Here is a 23,318-nt window from a genome sequence, read left to right on the forward strand (position 1 = left end):
TGTGCAGTCTACAGGTTAGTAAGATATTAAGAAGTTCTGTTTTAATAATAAAAAAGGAATGCTGAAAATTAATATCCCAATTATGACACAGAGGAGTCAGATTAATACAAGGTATAGTTAAAGCTATGGTTTTCCCAGTAGTGATGTATGGAAGTGAGAGCTGGACTATAAAGAAGGCTGATCGCCGAAGAATTGATGCTTTTGAATTATGGTGCTGGAGGAGACTCTTGAGAGTCCCATGGACTGCAAGATCAAACCTATCCATTCTGAAGGGAAATCAGCCCTGAGTGCTCACTGGAAGGACAGATCCTGAAGCTGAGGCTACAATACTTTGACCACCTCATGAGAAGAGAAGACTCCCTGGAAAAGACCCTGATGTTGGGAAAGATAGAGGGCACAAGGAGAAGGGGATGACAGAGGACGAGATGATTGGACAGTGTTCTCGAAGCTACCAACATGAGTCTGACCAAATTGCGGGACACGACTAAACGACTAAACAACAACAACAAATACAAGGTAAAGTACACAAAAAAGGAGGGAAAGACTGATGCCAGCAGCAGTCTTTTTGCTTTGGTTATACATGTTGACAATTTTCACATTTTTTGAAAGGATGTCAAAGACAAAACTAGTTCCACCAAGCACAAGAAGCATATTTAATTATGAGAATAGCCTGCAGGAGCATTCCAACAATGAAAGAATTATCCAGGAAAGCTATCCTATGTAGGTATTTTAAATAAAAAGTTGGTGTTCAGAGTTGCTTTAGGGACAAAAATATCCTGTCTCAGAAAGTGGAGCTCTGATTGTATGAGTTCTCATATCCTGTAAACATACCTGTTGGTACACACTGCAGCATTCCATGAAATTGAAACAGTTTGTGACATCAAATAATAGTCACTCAGAATCCACCCACTGACATAAATAGGGTCTATTCCTAGTATGACCCACACTGGTTATCACTCAGTGAAATCTGCTATATATTCTTAGTAAGTCGTAGACAGAATGATAAGACAAAATCCTGTTGGCATTAACTAACTGGACCAAGTAAACAGAACTAAACACCGTCAAATAGAGTTAGAATTAATTTCATTTTTTGACAATCAAAGAAAATTGCTGTGAAATATAAATGTGAACATATTTTTCCTGTATCTTGAAATGTTTCAAACAACAAACATTTAATTATTGCCAGAGAATGTAAAGTTAGCATAGCTCTGGAGATAAACAGGAGAAGGAACCTTTGCATCTCTGCAATATATACTGTGAAAGTCATTGAAGGAACCAGTATGAAAAACATGCAATGCAAATGGTAACTCAAATATCAAAAGTAATCTCAAATAAAAATAAGACAGAAGAGGTGTCAAGTCAAAGTTTAATCAAAGTTAGGCCTTTCTGTGAGGTTTCAACAGTCCTTATGAATTCATGTCAATTTGTTAGGCAAATTGTGCTTGGGCTGTCTGAGTAGTATAGAAATATAACAGTATTATGTTTAAATTAAAGCAATATTACAAGAGGCAAACCCAGGAAAAAATCACTTTATAATGACAGGATGTTGAAGCACATGACAAACTAGGAAGCATCTGAGGAATTAAGCCCGGGGGAAGAAATAAAACACAAGCATGAAAGTTCTTTTTAAGCTAGCCAGAACGCTTGGGGCGCTGTTAAAAAACAAAACTGAGAACTCATACAATCAATGACTGACAGGCAATAAAAATACCTGCTCAAAACACAAGTAGATAAATCCAGGATTTTGTTTTGGCTTTTTATGGCAGTACCTGAGCCTCAAACAAACTAGAATAGAAGTAATGACTTTTGCATGCAGGACAAGTTGATCATTTATATGAAGCACTGTTACAGAAAATTCAAATCACTATAAAGAGATCACTGAAACAGCTTCCAGAGGTTTGTTATTCACAGGTGCCTCAAGTCTGGAAGCTGTTCACCAAAAGAAAAGTCTTTTGCTAGTGCAATGAGCTCTATTTCATGCAGTCTAACTGACTACATACACCTTTGGGTAGTATGCCAAGGATTATTTCCCACATATTTGGCTTCTTATAGATTCATTGCCAGGAACACTGACAATGGGTGGCAGGAAAGAAAGCTAATTTACACTTATTTTTAAGCCAATTGCATGATATCATTGTGCATACAAGTTTCATTTTATGATTACATTTTTAAAAAAATGCAAACTCAGTGATGCAAGCACACTCCAGATTTGTTAGTACATCTGTAGCACGGTAATAAATGCTATCTAATTTCTGAGATGAATGGAGTAAAATCTTAAAATCTAAAGTATTTCCTATTAGCAAGATTACAGGTGGACTACATATTTAGAACTCAGTTGTAGTTTTAGACAACACCAGTTCAAATAAAGCAGTGTTGAATTTTAATATATACAAATACTTTACCTCATACATAATTTGTCCTGATGCCAAACGCCTTCTGTCACTGAAAGCCAACTGCAGTAGATGTAAACTAACAATATCCCCTTCACTAGAAAGAAAAGTTAAGAGTTTAGTATAAAACCTAGGCACCTTTATTTGTCAGATAATACTACTTAATACAGTTACTATAGAATATTTTGAAACACAGCTGCTATATAATAAATATTCTTAATGTTATGCTTTAAACCAGAAGAAATGCCAAGTCTCTGACCAGAAAAACTTTGTTATGCAACTGTAGCAAAGAGAACTCTGATTAGACAAATTTTAAAAGTCCTCTAAAACAACCTGCAGTTTAAATGGAGTAGAGGTAATTGGATAGTGGTTTAGTACAGAGGTAGAAACAACAGCGAGTCTACAGACACCTCTTTAAAGCAACAGAACCATTTGTAAGCAGTTATTAAACTAAGTATTGTTATGTAACCAACTAAGTACTGTTATATAACCATAGCCAACCTGAAAATAAACCTATTATTTTTATCACAGTAAACTTTAGTAAGCTTTAACAGAATTTGTTAACTTTCAAACCATAGCCTCCTAGTTTGCTCGTGACATGCCTATATTGGCATGGCCTCTGTGACATGTGCATAGAAATAGAGTCCAGTCTAATCTGTACGAACATTTTGTTAATCACATACATTCATTCCACTGAATTGATGGGAAACCCTTGCATGCAAAACAGATCTGCAGGCACTTTTACACCCCCACAGCAATCAAGAATCAGGCATATTATCACTTGAACACTTAAAATCTAAAATAGTGTCTAAAACATTCCACAAAGTCTGTAGTATTCCATTTGTAAAAAATCCAACTTTCCTAGTACAGTATACAGGTTCTCAACAACTATGATGAATCATTCATTATTAAATTCTTCTAAATATTTTCTGCAAGATTCACAGATATAGCTAACCATTTTAAATCCAGTTTCTAAAATAATTATTCATTTCAATCATCATCAAATTATTTTATCATATTTCACAGGCAGAAGTCAAACAAATGAATCTTGCCATTGAAGTTCCCTAGCTTTTGTTACCAAGACCTTAATTCTTCACTTATATTTCAATTTACTTCTGCTTTGAAAATAGTTATTACAGAACATGAGTGGGGAATAGAGACCTGTGGGGCTGGCTGGCTGGCTACAACCTCTGAAGCCATACAAATGTTTTTTCAAGCCTAATTGTGACATGGGGGTCTATCTCACAGCTAGGGGTGGGTTTAACCCCTCTGTGTACTGTGACCACCTGGCAAATACAGCCCCCAGTACTGCAACTAACTTTGAAAACAGCCTTTTATTGGTGCAAATGGGTTAACTCTTCCCTTTCCTGCTGCAGTCTCCATAAAGACCATCCCACTTTTAAAAAATTCAAAAGCTTGGGGAAGGGAGCAATGAGAATCTGTACTGCATGAGGTCTTGATTGCAGGAGAGTGAGATTATCACACCCACTCTTGTTTTGGCCTCTGTTACTGTTGGCAAGCAGCCCCCCAAATGGTTGGGTCAAGAGACAATGCAGCTCTCAGGCATTAAAAGTTCCTTATGCTAGCTACAGAAGGCTTTGGTAAAGGATTTCATTCTGACCAGAAGATTAGGTACTAGAACGTAGAATAAGATTGACTGTGCAGGAATAAGCAAATTCATGCAAGCAAAACAAATTAAGATTTAACTTACATGCAATTTATTATCTTGACAATAGCCAGCTACTATTTTCTAAATTTGTCAGAATGCCTATACCTACCTTTCTTGTGTTGACTGAATAGCCCACAAGTAACAACAATTGCGAGGATCATTTTCAGGTTCTTGAAAAGTAACAGTGTACACAGGAATTCTACCTCCTTCTAACTGGGAGTGGTATCTAAATGGGTAGAGGAGAAAGGTAGGTGGATGAAACTGTAAATCTGTAGATTGTTATGCATTTAGTAATTTAACTGCTTTTTGTTTTGTATTGAATATGCATCTAACTGATGTACCTTTATTCCATAATCCAATATTTTATGATCAGTACACAAAACTATCAATACCTCCATTCATTAATGAAATGCTGCACTTTTCAGATACATATACTCACTCTTTCTTCAAACTTTTCATATTCCACAGTGAGAGATATCCATCAGAAAACCCCACAACTAACTGGTTGCTCCTGTGTATGTATGAAAGAGTAGTCACAGGAGTTCCTGATGGGTTCAATAACTGGAAACAAAGATGGCGACCTTTCCTTGTTATAGCTTCCCTTATTTGGGGGATTTCAGGAGGGATTCCAGTGATGACTTCTAGATCTGTATATGAAAGTATGCAACACAAACACACAATGCCATGCTTTAAAGTAGCTAGCCTTTAAAATGTTGGTTCAGAGTGTCAAGCAGGCACTACAGTTAGTTCAATTGAGGAATGTACATGTAAAAAGTTGCCTATCCCATTAATTTTCATGATTACTGTATTATTTATTTTGTTTTTCATTTGTTTTCATAGTCTAACTCTGGATGCACACCTCTGATACAAAAGTTAGTATTTCTTAATATACTGTCAGTTTTTGATAATTTGTTCACATCAATCAATACACTGCTTCCTACTCCAATATCTATATAAGCACATATCACAAACTGAAGGTTCACAATATAACAACCCCAAAATCAACTTTGTCCTTTTAGCTAGGTTCTTGAAAAAACAGGGAGGTCACTGTATTGTGCCCCCTAATTTTGACATAGGTTTCAGCAGCAGCAAAAAGTGTTTGTTTAGTAAGCCAACCAAAATTTGTGGAAACTCCTCCCCATGAATGCAAAAGAAGATTCCCAGGTGCTTTCAGGGCCAACCAAGGTTATTAATGCTTTAGATGAACTTCAAGTCAGCCTATTGCAGACAAAATTGAAAGCCCAAATCCATCCATCCAAACATCCAGCCTAGAGAACTGATACAGTGAACCTACTGTTCTGCCCCACCATCCATGGCAACTACAGTGAAATTACCAAAACCTCAGGTTTTTCTATAGCCAAAAAGGATATGCACTTTATAGGTTGACAGACCAAAGCCAGCCATCCTATTGTAGACCAGCAGAGACTGAACTCTCATTTTAGCAATACAGGCATATTTCCTAGCCCACTTATCGCTGGAAGTTGTGTTTACTAAAATACGTGAAACTGCACACAAATTGTGATCAGATGCTAAGGCATGGTATGTTTTAACCATGATTTAAGCAATCCAAAAGTCATCTCACATATTAAAAAACTACCGTAGTCATGTATTGCTTCTCCAAAGCTTAGCTCCCCCCACTCCCACCCCTCCTGTTTCTGCAGCTTGGCAAACATCTGGAGCAAGGTTGCCAAACAAATGAAAGTTAAGCAAGATTGCTGGATCTGGATAGTATACAAAATTATGGTTTAAATAATTCATGGTTTGCAAGCCAACAACAAAACATAACTTAACATCACAGTTTGGTGCCAGAAAACCAACTATATTTAGATTGATTGGCTGAATTTGGACATTCAAAGTAACTGCTTTGGCTAGACATACCATGGGTTGTGTGAAAATCAGGTCACTATCTAGGAAACTTAACTCTTGTTTTTCAATAAGCAAGCAATATTACACGGAAAAATTAACTTAATTTACCAGATGCCTCTATTTCATTCTGGCTACATGATAAGTCGTCCAGACATAGATCAATCAGGAGGACATGCCCAACGTCTGTAACCACAGCAGCCACACCGAACAGCCACCTGAGACTCTGGTGCAAGTGTTGCGTTGTCAAGCTGGCTCCTCCATGGTTAATTATGGGTTCAATGGCAGTAACCTAGGAAAAAACTGAGTATTACTTAAAATATTTGACAAATTGCAAGGTAAGCAACATGTATTCCATTTAGTTTTTGTATTTAGTCCAGCTCTACCACCCAGCATCGCAATCCCAGGTATAAGGATTTGGTCATGGCTCCATCCATATTTGGCATTCCCAGTATTAACTTTATTCCCCCCCCCATTTTATTACATTTATATCCCACCTTTCTTCCAAGGAGTTCAAGACAGGAAACATGGTTCTCGCTCTCCCAGTTTAATTCCAACCACCTTTTGCTGAGAGACACTGACTGGTTGAAGGTTACCCAGTGAGCTTCATGACCAACCAGGGATTTGAAACCTGGCCTCCCAGGTCCTAGTCCAACACCCTAACCACTACACTACACTGGCTCTTTTTGTTATTCATACTAAGGATTTTTGCCCAGTAACTGGGTATTATTGAATTGTTCCATCTCTCATGTCAAGCAGAGGATGCACCTTCAGCCACAGATACATTAATAAGTCCTGGAAAACATTTTAAATAGGTTTTTTCGTTTTTCAATGAAAGTATGTTATTGGTCAGCTAAGTATCATCCAAGTAGTTATATTAAGTACTAAAAATTTTAAAGCTTTTAACTCTGGCCAACTTTTAAAAGTTATTCATGCTATGAGACCTACTGTCCTAGGTTATTGTGTGAACTATTATATGCACCTTTTCAGTTAGCAGAATAAAAGTTGTTTTCAAAGGAAAGAAAGTTTTCCTGAGTTCCAAATAATTTTTGAAGCTAATGAGATTTGATGCACTCTTAAAACACAAGCCATTGTGCTATAGATAACTCTTTTTGGACAGAACACAATTGCTCATTGAAATGCCTCACAAATTCAACACTATCTGGACTCTGCTTGTCTTTGAAGATCTGAATTAAGCCCCCTCCCTTAAAAAATAAAAGCTTCCTGATGTTGGAGCCCAGAACTCTGCATACTTTGACATTTCTTCAGAGAAACATTTCTATTTACACACAACTGCTGCTTTAAAAGATAAAACCAAGGAACATAAATGACCAGAATAAACATTTTTATACTTGTGAGAACTGTGGCCTTTATTCTATTTTATTAAGATTATTCAGAGGCCCTCAAAGTGGGATTAAGACTGTGTCTCTTGCTCATTGTAGAAAAAGTGCAGAGAGATCTCATATTTATTTGAAAGTGAGATCTCCATGTCCTTGCATGCAAGATCCCATCCCAACAAGACAGAATATTTGAGAATTACTTGGATTCAGGCGAGAACATTATACTGCCACAAAGAAAATGTATCCTCAAAGTAAGCTGCTATGAATTTAGGAAGTTCCTTAATACAGAGTAAGGTCATCTGTCCAAACAGTTTAGTGTTGCCTATGCTGACTGGAAGCAACACCCCAGGGTTTCAGACAAGGTTATCTCCAGCCCTACCTGGAGGCGTCAAGAGAATGAACCTGGGGCCTTCTGCATCCAAAGCAGATGCTGTACCAGTGAGCTACAGTTCTTCCTTTAGAAGAAGGGGAAACACCCCAATTCAAGTATAAGGCTGCATTCAATTCTGGGTGATTCTTTCCTCCTCCAGCAGGTCCCACAATCCTTTCCATGTTTTTGCAGATAGTCCCCCTGACCATCAGTACAGTCTTTTCAGGATTTATAATGGAATGTAGCAGCAGCAATGGGAAAGATTTCCCAAGTGTGACAGATTGCTGTGCTGACATCAGAAAGGATGCAACTCACTATTCTGACAATACTACTGTTGACAGGCAAAAAAGCAAGGAACACTCCAGATAACGGAAATATAGTTTATCATATGCACAATGCTTCTCAGAAAACTCCTTTAGGGGCATGTTTTTAACATTTCTCATATCCAAGGTTTGTGAGATAACTCTTGTTCACTGAGAATTGTTATTAAGAATGTGACCATGAGGCACGAATTTTCCAAACTACAATGATCTAAAAATAAGCTACTGTTCTAGTAACGTCTTCCTTTTTTTGTGTATTTATCAGTTGTGCCATTCCAGTTTTCAATATGCTTGATAGGCAGTAGGGAAGTTAGAGCAGCAGAAAATAAACCCAAAACAAATCTGAACTCTTTCAAATGGACTGAAAAATAAGTTCAAGATGCCAAAGTGGCAAATGGTTGGCTTCACACACAAAAAGCACTTTTGTCTTCTGTGAAGATGAGAACATACAGCAGAGAATGTCCATCAATACAAAGATCCCTGGAGTGTCCACACACCTTTTAACATTCCATCTGGCTCAAAACTATGTTCCACCAAGAGCTGCATTTCCATTTTCACTAGGCGACTGGACTGCTTAATGCCCTCATCCTTGGGTGCTACTACACTCATGCAATTGATTTCACAAATCCTATTAAAGGATCTTAAACTGCCTTTCACTTGCTGAGAGAAAGTTGAGTTTGTCTAATCGCTGTGAAGATAAGACCTGGATTTCAGTTTTAAAGGGTATCACTAATACGTATGGGAGAATTTCGTTTGATGACAACAGCAAGAATCAAAATATAAATAATATCTAAAGTATACAACAAAGCAAAAGTCTTGATTTTTATATTTAAAGCCATGTATGTACCCTTCCAGGAAGAACAACTGCTTTGACGACTCTTGATATTCCAAGGTCATACAAACACAGAACACTCCCTTCTGCTTCTTCCAAGCCAATTAGTAGTCCAGTTCTTTTTTGCCAGGAAAACTCTTTCACTGCAAGGATAGTGGGAGGTTGTTCAGTCACTCCACTAAAATGGTATGCAGACAGCCGTTCTCCAGTGACTGGGTTTACTACCTCAAGCTGAGGCCCACAAGCCAAGCAGGCCAGTCCACTTCGTCCTAGAAAAAAACACAGAAGAAATATACCTAAGTAACAGGAAAAATGTGGAGGCATTATTGTAAACCTAGAATCTGTAAAGAAGGGCTGAAGAAGAAAAGTATCTTTCCTCCTACAGGGATATGCTTACACTCTAAGCAGCTACTATTCTTGTACTCTTAGTAACTTGAATAAACATACTCAAAAATAATGCATACACTGCATCTGCGGATGAAAGGTATATACAATTATTATTAAGCCTCTTTGTATAGTATTCTCTCTCTCTCTCTCTCTCTCTCTCTCTCTCTCTCTCTCTCTCTCTCACACACACACACACACACACACACACACATATATAAATTTCTCATATGTGTGTGTGTGTGTGTGTGTGTGTGTGTGTGTGTGTGTGTATGAGAGAGAAATATATATGGCTTTTCAAATGTTTTTTGATTCATTAAAATATATGGCTTTTCAAATGTTTTTTGATTCATTACATCTTACTATAAGAGCATTTCCAAAGAGTTGGGACACTTTGCAGAGAAACACCCATGCATATTTACAAAAATATAGGCAACACTGCACACAAGCAAAGTTGCTTCCCAGGGGACCACTGTACTAGCCCTGAAGTTATCTTCAGAATGAAATCAAAGAGGACAATGGGACTAAAATAAGGAAGGGGCAAAATTACTAGCAAAAACTTAGAAACAATTGTCTTTTGCCTGGACACAAAAACTCAGGTCCAGGTTTATATTGACTCAGGTACATGGGAAACACAATGCCAATGAATATTAAAGGGGGGGGGATGAGTTCCAATTCTAGATCTACTCCTGGAAAGTGCATACACTTTTAGTCAATGAAAACCCTTCATACTGAAAACTTCAGTGAACAGCCAAGCCTTCTTAACTACAGTTTATCTGTTCTGAGGTACAACATGGATTTTTCTCAAGATTACTGCATTTAACAGCTCAGTCGGTAGAGCATGAGACTCATGGGTTTGAGCCCCACATTGGGCAACTGTCACCCTGAGTTGAGCTAGAAACTAAACCAATGCAAATAATCCAAGATAGGAGTGATTTGTTCTCCTCTTCACATGAGTTTGGTTTGTTTGGTTGCTGCACTCTGTATTAGCTGAAGCTTCCAATGTTCAAGAGCAGGCCAAGATTGGACATTTTATAGAAACTAATGAGAAGTTACTGTCACATGTGGCCCTGTTTCTCCAAAAATAAGACAAAGCCATAAAATAAGCCATAGCAGGATTTTTAAGCATTCAAGGAATACAAGTCATACCCTGGAAATAAGACATAGTGATAGGCGCAGCAGCAATGCCTGCCGCAGCAGCAGGAGAAAAAAAATAAGACATCCCCTGAAAATAAGCCATAGTGTGTGTTTTTTCAGGAAAAATAAATATAATATGGTGTCTTATTTTGGGAGAAACACGGTATATGAAAGGAAATCAGCTGGTGCATCTACCCAAGCTAGTAAAAAAGTGTCCCTTAGCCCACTGCTACCACCTAGGAATCAAGCATCAGAGCAGTGTATTTCTCCCTTCATGAGCATCATGACCCTGCTGTAAATGGGCAATATCTGACAACCATTAGCAACTCCATCCTGCCAGAATTTAGCTTCGGTGTCTATGAAGATAGAACTGCTGCAACATTAAATTCAGTTCCTGCATTTGGACTCACACAGATGACCAACTGCTCACTGTCTTCATTGTGGGTTCTGATAAACTGCTCCCTACATGGACCCAATTTGTTTTCCCCAGTTAAGGGCATTCTTCTTTGCTCTAGTGATCATATTACTGACTATGCCTTTACACATTAGAACAAACATTTAATGTTCCTAATGGATAAAAAATGAAATCTCAAAGTTTTACCTCCAGTGAATTTCCCATGAAGTACCGAGTCTATCATTATTTCATCTTCCCCAAGAGCTTGTATAGTCACTTCTGGAAATTGCAGCAGGCTGCTGGTTACGTGAGCTGTTAGGTCTCGCATGCTTCACTGTAGAGACACAATAGGAAGTTTATTCAGCAAGCAGACTGTTCCAGTAAGTTATTACAGCTACTACAACACTCATGGTCTAAGGGAACTCAAATTCAGCAGTCAAAATTGCTTTTTCTGCGTAATTTACTCCGTTTCAATTATCCTTATCTGTAAATAGCAGAATTTTCTAGCAAAGCCTAGAGGAAGTAAAGGATATTAATCTTAGGTGATAACCAATGTTACTCAGAGGAGACCCATTGAAATCAAATGATTTAACTGACTTGGCATTAGATATCACCCTTAATTTTAGAAGATGGTAATCTGTAGTGATTACAGATGAGAGTCAATAGTAATGGATCTATACATGGTTCCAAAGTATATCTTATGGAACAGACACATTTCCCACAAATTGTAAACTTTCATCAGTAGCCAAGAATAAAGTTTACTAATCACTAGTATTACTAAGGTTCATTAAAATAAATGTCAACAGCTTCAATATGTCCTAGCCTATGCCAAACACTGAATTTGTAAGACAAACAGGTAGCACACACAACCTTATTGTATTGTTTTTCCTGTTTTTGAGCACTACAAATAAAATACAGTATGTGCAATATGCATAGGAATTTGCTCATATTTTTTTTTCAAACTACAGTATAGTCTGGCCCCCAACAGTGTCTGAGGGACAGTGAACTGGCCCGTTTAAAAAGTTTGAGGACCCCTGCCCAAGAGGAACAGTAGTTTAGACCACAGCACCACCCACGTCCCACACAACAAAGAACACCTGATGAATGCATGAATGAGTACTGGAATGGATTAAGACATATTCATACATCCCTACTAGTAGTTCTAGGTATGACACAGAACTAGTTACCAGGCTGCTGCTGGTCTGTGATACAGTATTAAGTGTATTACTGTGGCTAGGAGTGCCTTCTGCTAGGTTTGTCTTTTCACTACCGGTAGTTATGACCATTCCTGGACAGGGACAGTATGACCATTGTAGACCAGGTGCTGCTGGTAACCTCAAAACTAAGTTAATGTAATGCACTATGTGTGTTTGCACTTGGGCCTGGTCTGGAAGCTTCAGGCTGTGCAGAATGTGGCTGCTAGGCTATTGATAAGATCAGTTAGCCAACAACACACAACTCCATTGTTAAAACATCTGAACTGGCTGATCTGCTGCCAAGCTAGGTTTAAGATTCTTGTATTAATTAATAAGCAACTTAGGTACAGAGTACATTAGGGACCAGCTGAACCCTAATATCCTAGCTCAATTACTGAGAGCATCTATAGGAGTGTTGTTGGTTGTCCCTTGAGTTGTTGAGACTCATCTGACGTCAACATGAAACAGGGCTGGTTACAGGTAGGTAGCCGTGTTGGTCTGGATCGAAGTAAAATAAAAAAAATTCCTTCAGTAGCACCTTAAAGACCAACTAAGTTTTTATTTTGGTATGAGCTTTCGTGTGCATGCACACTTCTTCAGATACAGTGAAATGGAAGTTTCCAGGCACTTATGTAGAGAAGGGGTGGGGAGGGGTGGGGAGGGGGAGGGGGGATCACTCAGAAGGGTGGTGGAAATGGGTGATTGACTGACTGATAGCTGTTGATGACCGCAAACGACTGCAAATGGTTTTGCATGAAAAAGCAAGGGTTGAGATGGCTGAAGATCGCTTATCATGTATAATGAGATAAGAACCCGATATCTCTGTTCAAACCAGGTCCCTCCATGGTTTTGAGCTTGGTGATAAGTTGCAATTCAGCAACTTCTCTTTCCAGTCTATTTCTGAAATTCTTTTGTAGTAAGACAGCTACTTTGAGATCTTGTATAGAATGTCCTGGGAGATTGAAGTGTTCTCCTACTGGTTTTTCTGTCTTCTGGTTCCTGATGTCAGATTTATGTCCATTTATCCTTTGGCGTAGGGTTTGGCCTGTTTGTCCAATATAGAGAGCTGAAGGGCACTGTTGGCATTTGATGGCATACACAATGTTAGAGGATGAGCAATTAAATAGTCCTGAGATGGTATGTTGGATGTTGTTGGGGCCAGTAATGGTGTTGTCTGGGTGTATGTGGCAGCAAAGTTGGCATCTGGGTTTATTGCAGGCTCTGGTACCAGTGTCCATGTTAAGTCTGGTGGTTGTATTATTGTGGGTGAGGAGTTGTTTAAGATTGGGTGGCTGTCTGTAGGCAATGAAAGGTCTTCCTCCCAGAGCTTGAGAAAGGGAGCTGTCATTGTCCAGGAGAGGCTGTAGATCTCTGATGATGCGTTGTACTGTTTTAGCTTGGGAGCTGTATGTGATGACTAGTGGTGTTCTGTTATTTTCTTTTTTGGGTCTGTCTTGCAGCAGGTTCTCTCTAGGTATCTGTCTGGCTCTGTTGATCTGTTGTTTAACTTCATCAGGTGGATATTTTAGTTCTAAAAAGGTTTGCTGTAGATCTCTTAGGTGAGATTCTCTGTCTGTAGAGTTGGAACAGATGCGGTTGTAACGTAAGGCCTGGCTGTATACGATGGATTGTTTGGTATGTTTGGGATGGTAGCTAGAAGCATGTAGATATGTTTGTCGGTCAGTTGGTTTTCTGTATAAGGTGGTGTCTATATGTCCATCCTGTATTTTTATAGTAGTGTCCAAAAAATGTATTTCTTGCATAGATTGGTTCATTGTTAGGTTGATGGTGGGGTGAAAGTCATTGAATGTCTGGTGGAAGGTTTCCAGGGTCTGTTGTCCATGTGTCCAGATAATAAAAATATCGTCAATGTATCGCAGGTACAGGAGAGGTTTGAGTGGGTAGGAGTTAAGGAAACGTTGTTCTAAATCTGCCATGAAGATGTTGGCATACTGTGGGGCCATGCGGGTGCCCATGGCTGTGCCGCTGATCTGGAGGAACAGGTCATCACCAAATTTGAAGTGGTTGTGGGTAAGGACAAAGTGGCAGAGTTTGGTAGCAAAGTCCGCTGTGGTTTTATCTGAAATGGTGTTCCTTATGGCTTGTAAACCATCATTGTGTGGGATGTTGGTATATAGAGATTCCACATCCATAGTGGCTAGTATAGTATTGTTAGGAAGATTGTTCAAATATTGTATTTTCCTCAGAAAATCTGTGGTGTCACGTACGTAGCTGGGCGCACTGATAGCATATGGTTTCAGAACAGAGTCCATATAGCCGGAAACACCCACTGTAATGGTGCCAATACCTGAGATGATGGGGCGTCCTGGGTTTCCTGGTTTGTGTATTTTGGGTAGAAGATAGAAAGTTCCTGGCCGAGGTTCCGCTGGTGTGTTTGTGAGGATCTGTTCTTGGATGTGTAGGGGTAGCTCCTTACTGGCCCCAACAACATCCAACATACCATCTCAGGACTATTTAATTGCTCATCCTCTAACATTGTGTATGCCATCAAATGCCAACAGTGCCCTTCAGCTCTCTATATTGGACAAACAGGCCAAACCCTACGCCAAAGGATAAATGGACATAAATCTGACATCAGGAACCAGAAGACAGAAAAACCAGTAGGAGAACACTTCAATCTCCCAGGACATTCTATACAAGATCTCAAAGTAGCTGTCTTACTACAAAAGAATTTCAGAAATAGACTGGAAAGAGAAGTTGCTGAATTGCAACTTATCACCAAGCTCAAAACCATGGAGGGACCTGGTTTGAACAGAGATATCGGATTCTTATCTCATTATACATGATAAGCGATCTTCAGCCATCTCAACCCTTGCTTTTTCATGCAAAACCATTTGCAGTCGTTTGCGGTCATCAACAGCTATCAGTCAGTCAATCACCCATTTCCACCACCCTTCTGAGTGATCCCCCCTCCCCATCCCCACCCCTCCCCACCCCTTCTCTACATAAGTGCCTGGAAACTTCCATTTCACTGTATCTGAAGAAGTGTGCATGCACACGAAAGCTCATACCAAAATAAAAACTTAGTTGGTCTTTAAGGTGCTACTGAAGGAATTTTTTTTATTGAAACAGGGCTTTCAGTGTTATTGGTCTAATATTATGGAATACTCTGCCAATAGAGATTCAGCAGGCCTCTTCTGTATTCATTTTTAAGCATTTGCTGAAAAATTCTCTATGCTGCCAGGCTTATGCAGACAATTAAAGAAAAAATATTTCTGCTACAGTAAGCCAGCAGTCTGTGATTTTTGTTTTATATGGTTTTTATTGTATTTGTTGCGCACTGCTGATAATAAATACTTATATAGTGCAATTTCATTTAAAAATAAGCCACTATTTGCATTTTTCTAGGAGTACATATCCTATTGATGTACTCTTCCTGAAGTATTTGCACATACTTGCACACACAATCAATGGATTTGTGACTCACGATTTTTCAGTCAAAGTATTACCAAATGAACTTTCTTAAGCCAAAAAAGAACTTTAGTGCAGTCCAAATTGGATAAAAATTACAGGGAGAATATGGCTTCCACCACTTGTGTCATTAATCTAGAATTATATCTTCTACAGGCAACCTACTCTCAACCTGATGGAGAGTCTGATCTGTATTACATAGGTTCAAGATGTGGAAGTTAATAGTCCCTCTTTGTCCTACCCTGGAAACTGGATAGATATCCCTTTTTGTTCCCCTGAAAGGTATTAAATCTGGACACACACATATTTATAGAGCAGCAGTACTTGGTTGCCAGAATCTATTAACTGCTTTTTCTGGCAATTAAAATATTCTTAGTCTATCAAAGCTCTGCAACTTTATTGTTTAGTATTTGTTCCACTTTAACTGCTTAATATATTTTTGCATTTTGCTTCTTCAAAAACAAAATTGGATTGTGTTTCACAATTTTGCAAACCTTGATAAAACTTTTTTAAAGAGTTCATCAAGCTCCTAATAAGCTTTTGGTCTGGAAGGTCACAAGTTGTGCAATAAGCAAGTTGAGCAAAACATGGAAACATGGCCCAGACATACAAAATGTACATCATCACTCAACATTTGCAAGGCCAGGAACAGACCTGGTTAGCAGATAAGTTTCCTGGAACCTCAAACATTATAGCCAATTAGATCCTGAATGTGAGCACTAGCACCATCCAGCAATACAGAAACATTTCCTTTACAGAGAGTGAAAAGACTTATCACACTTCTAATGGTGTGTGTGTGTTATGTGTGAATATAACCTGCAATCTCAGTATTCTATTTAAACCCAATTTAAGACTAGGGACTCATTAGGTCTACAAGAGAATTATTTATACATGCCAAGTTTTGTAAGTGTTCCGGCACAGGTGCATAGAAGGATCTGATGTGCTCTGGTGAAAACAGACTGAATAGTTTCATTGAGCTCACCGTGACCGCTAATTTTACAGAATGTCCTCAACGGGCATTTGCCTTTACCAGATTAGACCCTAGGGTCTATGCCCTGATTTCTCCACCACTAAAGGAGAACATTGTTGTAAGTTTCAGTGACTGCCAAATCTGCAAAGCCCAATTACTCCGCCTCCTTCCAAAAGTCAAGATACGTTTCTTCTAAGTCTCTTTTTTCTAGTTAACATTATATTATCTGTAGGAGCAACATGCCATTTAGTTTAAAAAAATAAGTACCATACAAATGGAGACATTCAATATCATTCAATGTATCATAAATCAACATGTCTATACATAGACACAGTCACTTTTTCACTGTTTTGTATCCTTTTTCCACAGCATGTGAAGTGCATCAGCACAAGCATTGAACATGGCAAATGGAACAAGAATTGGATTTTAAAAAAATAACTTTTCTTTATAACTACAATGTTTTCCTTAACAGGAAAGCACAAAAAGCTAATCTCTCAATTTTCTTTAAAAGCCATGTACACACTGTCTACATCTGTGTTTACTAATCAAATGCGTTATCTAGATAGGTAGTTCTCCTTCTCAACACATTAAGGGTACATTTTTGGTCTGTAGGGAAAGGGAAATGTTAGTAAAGTCACACCCACACCTTAAAGCACCTGGCTTCCCCTAAAGAATCCTGGGATCTGTCGTTTGTAAAGAGTACTACAAATTGTAGCTCTGTGAGTGGTAAACTACAGTTTCCAGGCTTTTAGGGGAAAGCCATGTGTTTTCAATGTATGGTGTGGATGTAGCTGAAGGCTACAATTTTATCAGTGTTAGACACTCAGATATATAAGCTAGGCACCAAATTGCTCCCTAAACCAGGGTTACTTGCCAAAACAGAATACCTAGTTGACATTTTGGAGCCAGACAGCTCAAAAGTCGAATTTTTCAATATGACTTTTTGGTTCCTGAAATTCATTCTGATTGTGCAAAATATAACAGAATTCTACAGGATGTGTTCCTAGTGTGTGAAAACAGTCAAGATCCAAGGATCCCCAGGCATGCACCTCCAAGTAGTGGAGACCTCAGGCACCATCCTTGGTCCTGGGCATCTTCACTTGGTCACAAATAGCCTATACCCATGTGCAAAATGCGCCTGGTGAATTTTAAACACTTATTTTGATATACATTTACTTGGGCATAAAGACTACTTAACTTTGCAGGACTTCCTTCTCAGTTACAGAGGATCCCTAAATGACCAATGTTTTAGAGGATCTCTACTTGGAAGGAATGTATATCAAATATAGATCTATTTCTCTCCAACTCTGCTTATGGAAGCAAGTAAGGATTTCCCCTTCCATTTTTAGATTAACATTGAATAGCTGTTCAAATGCAAGTCAAAGAGCAGGATTTTTATCCTGAAGACCACAATCCAGCAGACTGACAGATCACTCATTTGTGGCTTGCAAAAATTTCTGACTTCAGGCTACCACCTTCTGAAAGAGTCAAACGTTCACTATTTTTCTATTTTTATTTAAGGCATTTATATCTCACTCTTCAGTTCTGGATAAGTTGTTCTCCTTTAGCAGCTACTTAGTTGTTTCAAAATATTTTAGAGTTGCAGTAGGAAGTTAAATTTGATGAATGCCCAGAAAAATAATAAAATCTGTAGCATTAGGGCTGGTTGCTTTTCTATTCACACTGCAATGGGGTCCATGGGGCATCTATAAATTAACTGTCCATTCTATTAAAATCAATTTTCTGCTTCCCCACCCCAGGATATTTTTACATCTATTTTGATTCCAATCACGCTGTGTGGTAGTCTATTGCAGTGTACAGTACTGTATTCTATGTGCCGTGATGTGCTCCTTACCAGAGCTATGATGAGCGCTGACGACTGCTGGACAGATCACCGACTAATACGCTCCACGATGGCTATCAAGATTATACCTCAACGCAGGCTTCAAGGAAGGAAACCAAGGCGCAAAATGAACACTCAAGCCCTTCAAGACCCCATTAAGCGGGACTGCTTCCAAACGACTCTTAAGGACCATCTGCTTTCAGAATTCTCTGATAACACTGGACCAAGCTAAAAACATCCATTATTGCAGCCTGTGAACAAACTATTGGATACCAAACCAAGAAAAACCAGGACTGGTTTGATGAGAATGACAGTGAGATTGAACGCATGATTGACAAGAAAAGGAAGGCACTTCAGACCTGGCAAAGAGACAGAAACTGTGCCACTAAGGAAAAAAAACCTATGCCAACGCTAAGGCTGAGTTTCAAAGAAGAACCAGAGAACTAAAAAACACCTGGTGGATAAAAAAAGCTCAAGAGATCCAGCACTTAGCCGACACTCATGATGCACAGTTTCTTTAAAGCCACAAAGACCATCCATGGGCCAATAAATCATGGCATATGCCCCCGACACTCAGCAGATGGTAACACACTTCTAAAAGATAAAGACGCTATTGCACTGCACTGGAAAGAACATTACCAACATCTCCTTAACCGCAACTGTCCCGTAGCTGCTGAGGTCCTCTCACAAATTCCGCAAAAACAAGTTAGAGATGAGCTTGCAATATCTCCAAATCAGGGAGAGTTGTGTACAGCTATTAACCAAATGGAAAACAACAAAGCCAGTGGACCTGATGGGATACCTGCCGAAATCTTCAAAGTGGGCAGAATTGAACTTACATAACAACTTCACAAGCTCATCGAAAAAATCTGGGAAAGAGAAGAAATCCTAGCAGACTTTCGAGATGCCAAAATTATCAATCTCTTTAAAAACCGTGACAGGACTTATTGTGGAAACTATTGAGGCGCGGCTGGCAAAATTCTTGCAAGGATCTTAGCAAACTGTCTGGTAACAAAATCCGAGGTGACCCTTCCTGAATCCCGAAACGGTTTTCGGCCTTCTAGGGGGACAGTGGACATGATTTTCACCGCTCGACAGCTTCAAGAAAAATGCAGAGAGCAAAACCAACCTCTGTATATGGCGTTTATTGACCTAAGGCTTTCGACACTGTAAATCGTAATGCCCTGTGGACTGTCCTTCTGAAAGTTGGCTGCCCAGATAAATCTGTAAACATCATTCGGCTACTCCATGATAATATGACAGCAACAATCACAGATAACAATGGCTCTCAAAGTGAACCATTCACAGTGGGATCAGGTGTTAAACAGGGTTGTGTTATTACCCCAACTCCATTCATTATTTGCATTGCCATGATCCTACACTTTGTCGACAGGAAACTCCTCACTGGAGTAGAAATCATATATCGAACAGATGCAAAGCTCTTCAATCCGAACAGGCTGAAAGCAAAAAGTAAGGTTACCGTAACTTCCATCGTAAAGCATCAGTATGCTGATGACAACGTAGTGTGAGCATGCTCAGAGGATGACCTCCAAACCATCCTAAATATCTTTGCAGAAGCTTACGAAAAGCTTGGCCTATCACTCAACATCCAAAAACCAAAGTGCTGCACCAACAAGTACAAAATAACCCCTCTGCAGCACCACAAATCCAACTCAGTGGTGTAACGTTGGAAAATGTTGATCACTTCTCCTACCTAGGCAGTTACCTTTCCACAAGGGTCAACATTGATGCTGAAATCCAGCATCGCCTGAGCTCTGCGAGTGCGGCTTTCTCCCGATTGAAGTGCAGTGTTTGAGGACCGGAACATTCGCAGGGAAACCAAAGTGCTTGTTTACAAAGCTATTGTACTACCAACCTTACTATATGCTTGTGAAACATGGACGACTTATAAACGCCACCTCCAACTCCTCGAAAGATTCCATCAACGGTGTCTCCGAAAATTTTTACACATCACTTGGGAAGACAGGCGAACTAATATCAGTGTACTGGAAGAAGCAAAGATCACCAGTGTTGAAGCAATTATTCTTCAACATCAACTTCGTTGGACTGGCCATGTTGTGCGGATGCCTGATGGTCGTCTTCCAAAGCAACTACTCTATTCCGAACTTAAAAATGGAAAGTGTAATGATGGTGGTCAACAAAAGAGGTGTAAAGACTGTCTCAATGCAAATCTTTAAAAATGTAGTATAAACACTGACAAATGGGAAACACTGGCCTGCGAGCGCTCCAGTTGGAGAACAGCCTTTACCAAAGGTGTCATGGGCTTTGAAGAAACTCGATCTCACGACGCAAGGGAGAAACGTGCTAAGAGGAAGGCACGTTTGGCAAATCCGCACCGTGATAAACCCCCACCTGGAAACCAATGTCCCCACTGTGGAATGACGTGTGGATCCAGAATTGGCCTCCACAGTCACTTACGGACCCATTGTTAAAATCGTGTTTATGGAAGACAATCTGACTCGGCTACAAGTGATCGCCAAAGAAGAAAAAAGAAGAAGATTCTATGTGGGGCTGCCTTTAAAAATGGTACAGAAACTGAAGGTAGTTCAAATTACTGAGACTGGACATTTGATTATATTACGGAAGAGTTCTACCAATGCTGATTTTAATCCAAAAAGCCCTAAACAGTTTCAGGCAAGGTCACTTGAGATATTGCTTTTCCCGCATATGCCTGCCTAAATCCCCTTCAGGCTCTGCTGCAGGTGCACCCACCAAATGAAGTTAGGTAAGTGGTTACCAGACAGAGGACAGTGGTAACCTTTTACAGAAGTCTCTCCAAAGTAGCTTGGCTGGGACATTCTCTATGGTCTTTTCAACACAAGGTCAACACCTTTTTTTCCAATCAAGCTTCTTACTTGCATTTTAAAATTAACTTCAAGCTACTATGGCTTACCATGGTTTTAATTTGAGTGGCATACTACTTACACTGTCTCCTATAAAGGAAAGTATTTGTTATCTTATTGCTTTTTGTTGATTAAAATTAGTATTTTAAAAAATACTGTCATAATTGTAAACTACCCAGGGAATATTTACTGATGGGGAGCCATACGTATTTAATAAATGATAAATAGAATATATTCCAATGCTAGGTAAGAGTAGAAATAGATGACTACCTTACAGGTTCCAAAATCACACACCCCGTTTCACCCTTCAACTCCAGTCCAGGGAGGTTCACCAGGTGCCTTCATTATACACCTTTAGACACCAGGAAAAAATGCTCCTCCTTAACCAGGCCTTTGCCCGTTTGACATTCAATGCCCTTGGGGGAGAGGAAGGGTTATTGGGTTGGTTTTTTATTTATTTTGATTATGTATTTTGTGTTTTTATCTTGTGTTAAAAACCTCAAACTGGTAAGACATTTTCTGGCCTACAGACTCAAACTCTTCAGCGGCCATGCTTTCAAAGATGTTTACTACATCTTCTAGGAGATAAGAAAGCTCAACTCAGGAATGGCTGACATTATAAATAATTTTTATTTACAACTTTAAAAGAAGAGGAGACCTAGTCATTAAAGATACCTTAGGTTCTTTTCCACTGGGTTATTATACACTTCACTAAATGAGTCATAAGCAGAGATCCAAGTGCTTGTACAGAAGAAAAACAAGCGGGATGAGGAACACATTTATACAGGAAGTTCATGTAGGGCAGTCACAGTGTTCACTCCATATTGAACTGATTCACAATTTCACCCAGCTAATGAGCGGACCAAGTATTTCAGGACAACGGGATTCTACATGTTGCGCACCTTGTAACTTTATAGGAAACATTTGACTGAAACTCACAGTAAGCTGTTTCAGATTGATGCAGATGAAACATTTGAAGTTATGGACATATCTTTGATGAAGTGAAATACTTATTTTACATTTAAAATGTAAGTGGGGAACTTGTGGCCTTCCAGACATTATTATCCTCCAACTTCCATCAGTTCTAGTCAATGGTCCAGGATGTTGGGAGTTGTAGTTCAGCAACATTTGGCAGGTCACAGGTTTGCCAGCCTTGATTAACAGGCTTCTCTATAAAATAGAAATGTTTCCAGGGCACCTAACAAATTATATTTTAGTTGTATACACGCAATAAAGGTGCAGCAGATATGAGCAGAATAGTACAATTTTAAAAAGAAGCCTAGTAAAATAAAATAAGAGGTATTTGCCTATTATAGAAAAAGACCAAGTGGGCACTGAATCTACCAGGTCACAATTATGGCCCACACAGGTTGTATCAGTTTATTTTGTTAGGACCAAGAATTAGTATTGTTCCCACTATATCAGCAAACATATCTAGAAGTATGCACAATAAGCCCAACCAAGGACCCAACAGTTACACCTGACCAGAGTCTGTACTGAAACAATGAAAGTCAATTTTACAGTAAACCCAAGGATAGTAAACAATAAAATAAGGACATAGTATACTTATTATTTGGGGTATTATTTTACACCAACCTCTCTATAGTCCTGCCAAATATGCATGCTTTTAAAACACACCAAGAGACAGGCACTAGAAAGTTACATGGATTTCATGGCAATATTGAACATCATCTATATTGTAGTCAAACATTCACAAGAGAAGTTGAAGTTCTCTGGGTAATGTATTCTGGTACTGTATAGTTCTTATTGTACAATGAATTCAAAGCAAGATACCAGTCACCTATACCCATCCATTGATACAATTTGGTTGCCTATGGATCCATCAGCATCTGCCACTTCTCAAATCTAGATCTCATCCTATCATGCAACTCTAAAATGATCAACTTTTGCACACTGGCTAAGTATCAAGAAACAAAAGAACATACAATAGGATGGTTTTTTCTAGTCTCCATTCAGAAATGCCACCTCCAACCTGCAGCCTTAAGAGGCGATATCCACCCTGACTCAATTCTACCACACCATTCCAACCCAATAACATCATGATTCTATGATGCCGAGATAGAACCAAGCTCAGGTTATTTCAATAGTGCTTATTCCCAAGTAATTAGGGCCTGCTATGGCACGCACGCTTCCTTGCAATCAAGTCTCGCTGAAAGACGCAAGCTTTGAACCCAGAATCGGGCTGCCCATGTGTCCTCAGCTCAAATTAAAACCACCCAGCCTGCAGAACCAGGAATCGGAAAGCAAATTGTAACTCGACGCAATGGCCCTCGAGGGGAAAAAATGGCTGTTC

At 39.2% G+C, this 23,318-nt stretch overlaps 1 protein-coding gene across 4 annotated transcripts in view; it reads right to left on the reverse strand.

Moving 5' to 3' along the window:
* The window catches only part of AHCTF1 (AT-hook containing transcription factor 1), a 57,155-nt gene that overhangs the window by 32,881 nt on the left and 956 nt on the right, over positions 1-23,318 (reverse strand). For 3 of the 4 annotated variants that reach the window (XM_060272892.1, XM_060272889.1, XM_060272890.1), the window contains exons 2-7: positions 10,907-11,033; positions 8,800-9,053; positions 6,034-6,214; positions 4,499-4,706; positions 4,169-4,285; positions 2,403-2,487 (exon numbers count right to left, since the gene is read on the reverse strand). In XM_060272892.1, the coding sequence (XP_060128875.1) occupies positions 2,403-2,487; positions 4,169-4,285; positions 4,499-4,706; positions 6,034-6,214; positions 8,800-9,053; positions 10,907-11,027 (966 nt within the window). In that variant the 5' untranslated portion in view covers positions 11,028-11,033. Of the gene's footprint in view, positions 1-2,402; positions 2,488-4,168; positions 4,286-4,498; positions 4,707-6,033; positions 6,215-8,799; positions 9,054-10,906; positions 11,034-18,152; positions 23,316-23,318 lie in introns of those variants that run through there. The other variant, XM_060272891.1, reaches the window with a different exon arrangement.

Source organism: Zootoca vivipara, chromosome 3 (genome assembly GCF_963506605.1).
Source record: "Zootoca vivipara chromosome 3, rZooViv1.1, whole genome shotgun sequence".
Taxonomy (NCBI): Eukaryota; Metazoa; Chordata; class Lepidosauria; order Squamata; family Lacertidae; genus Zootoca; species Zootoca vivipara.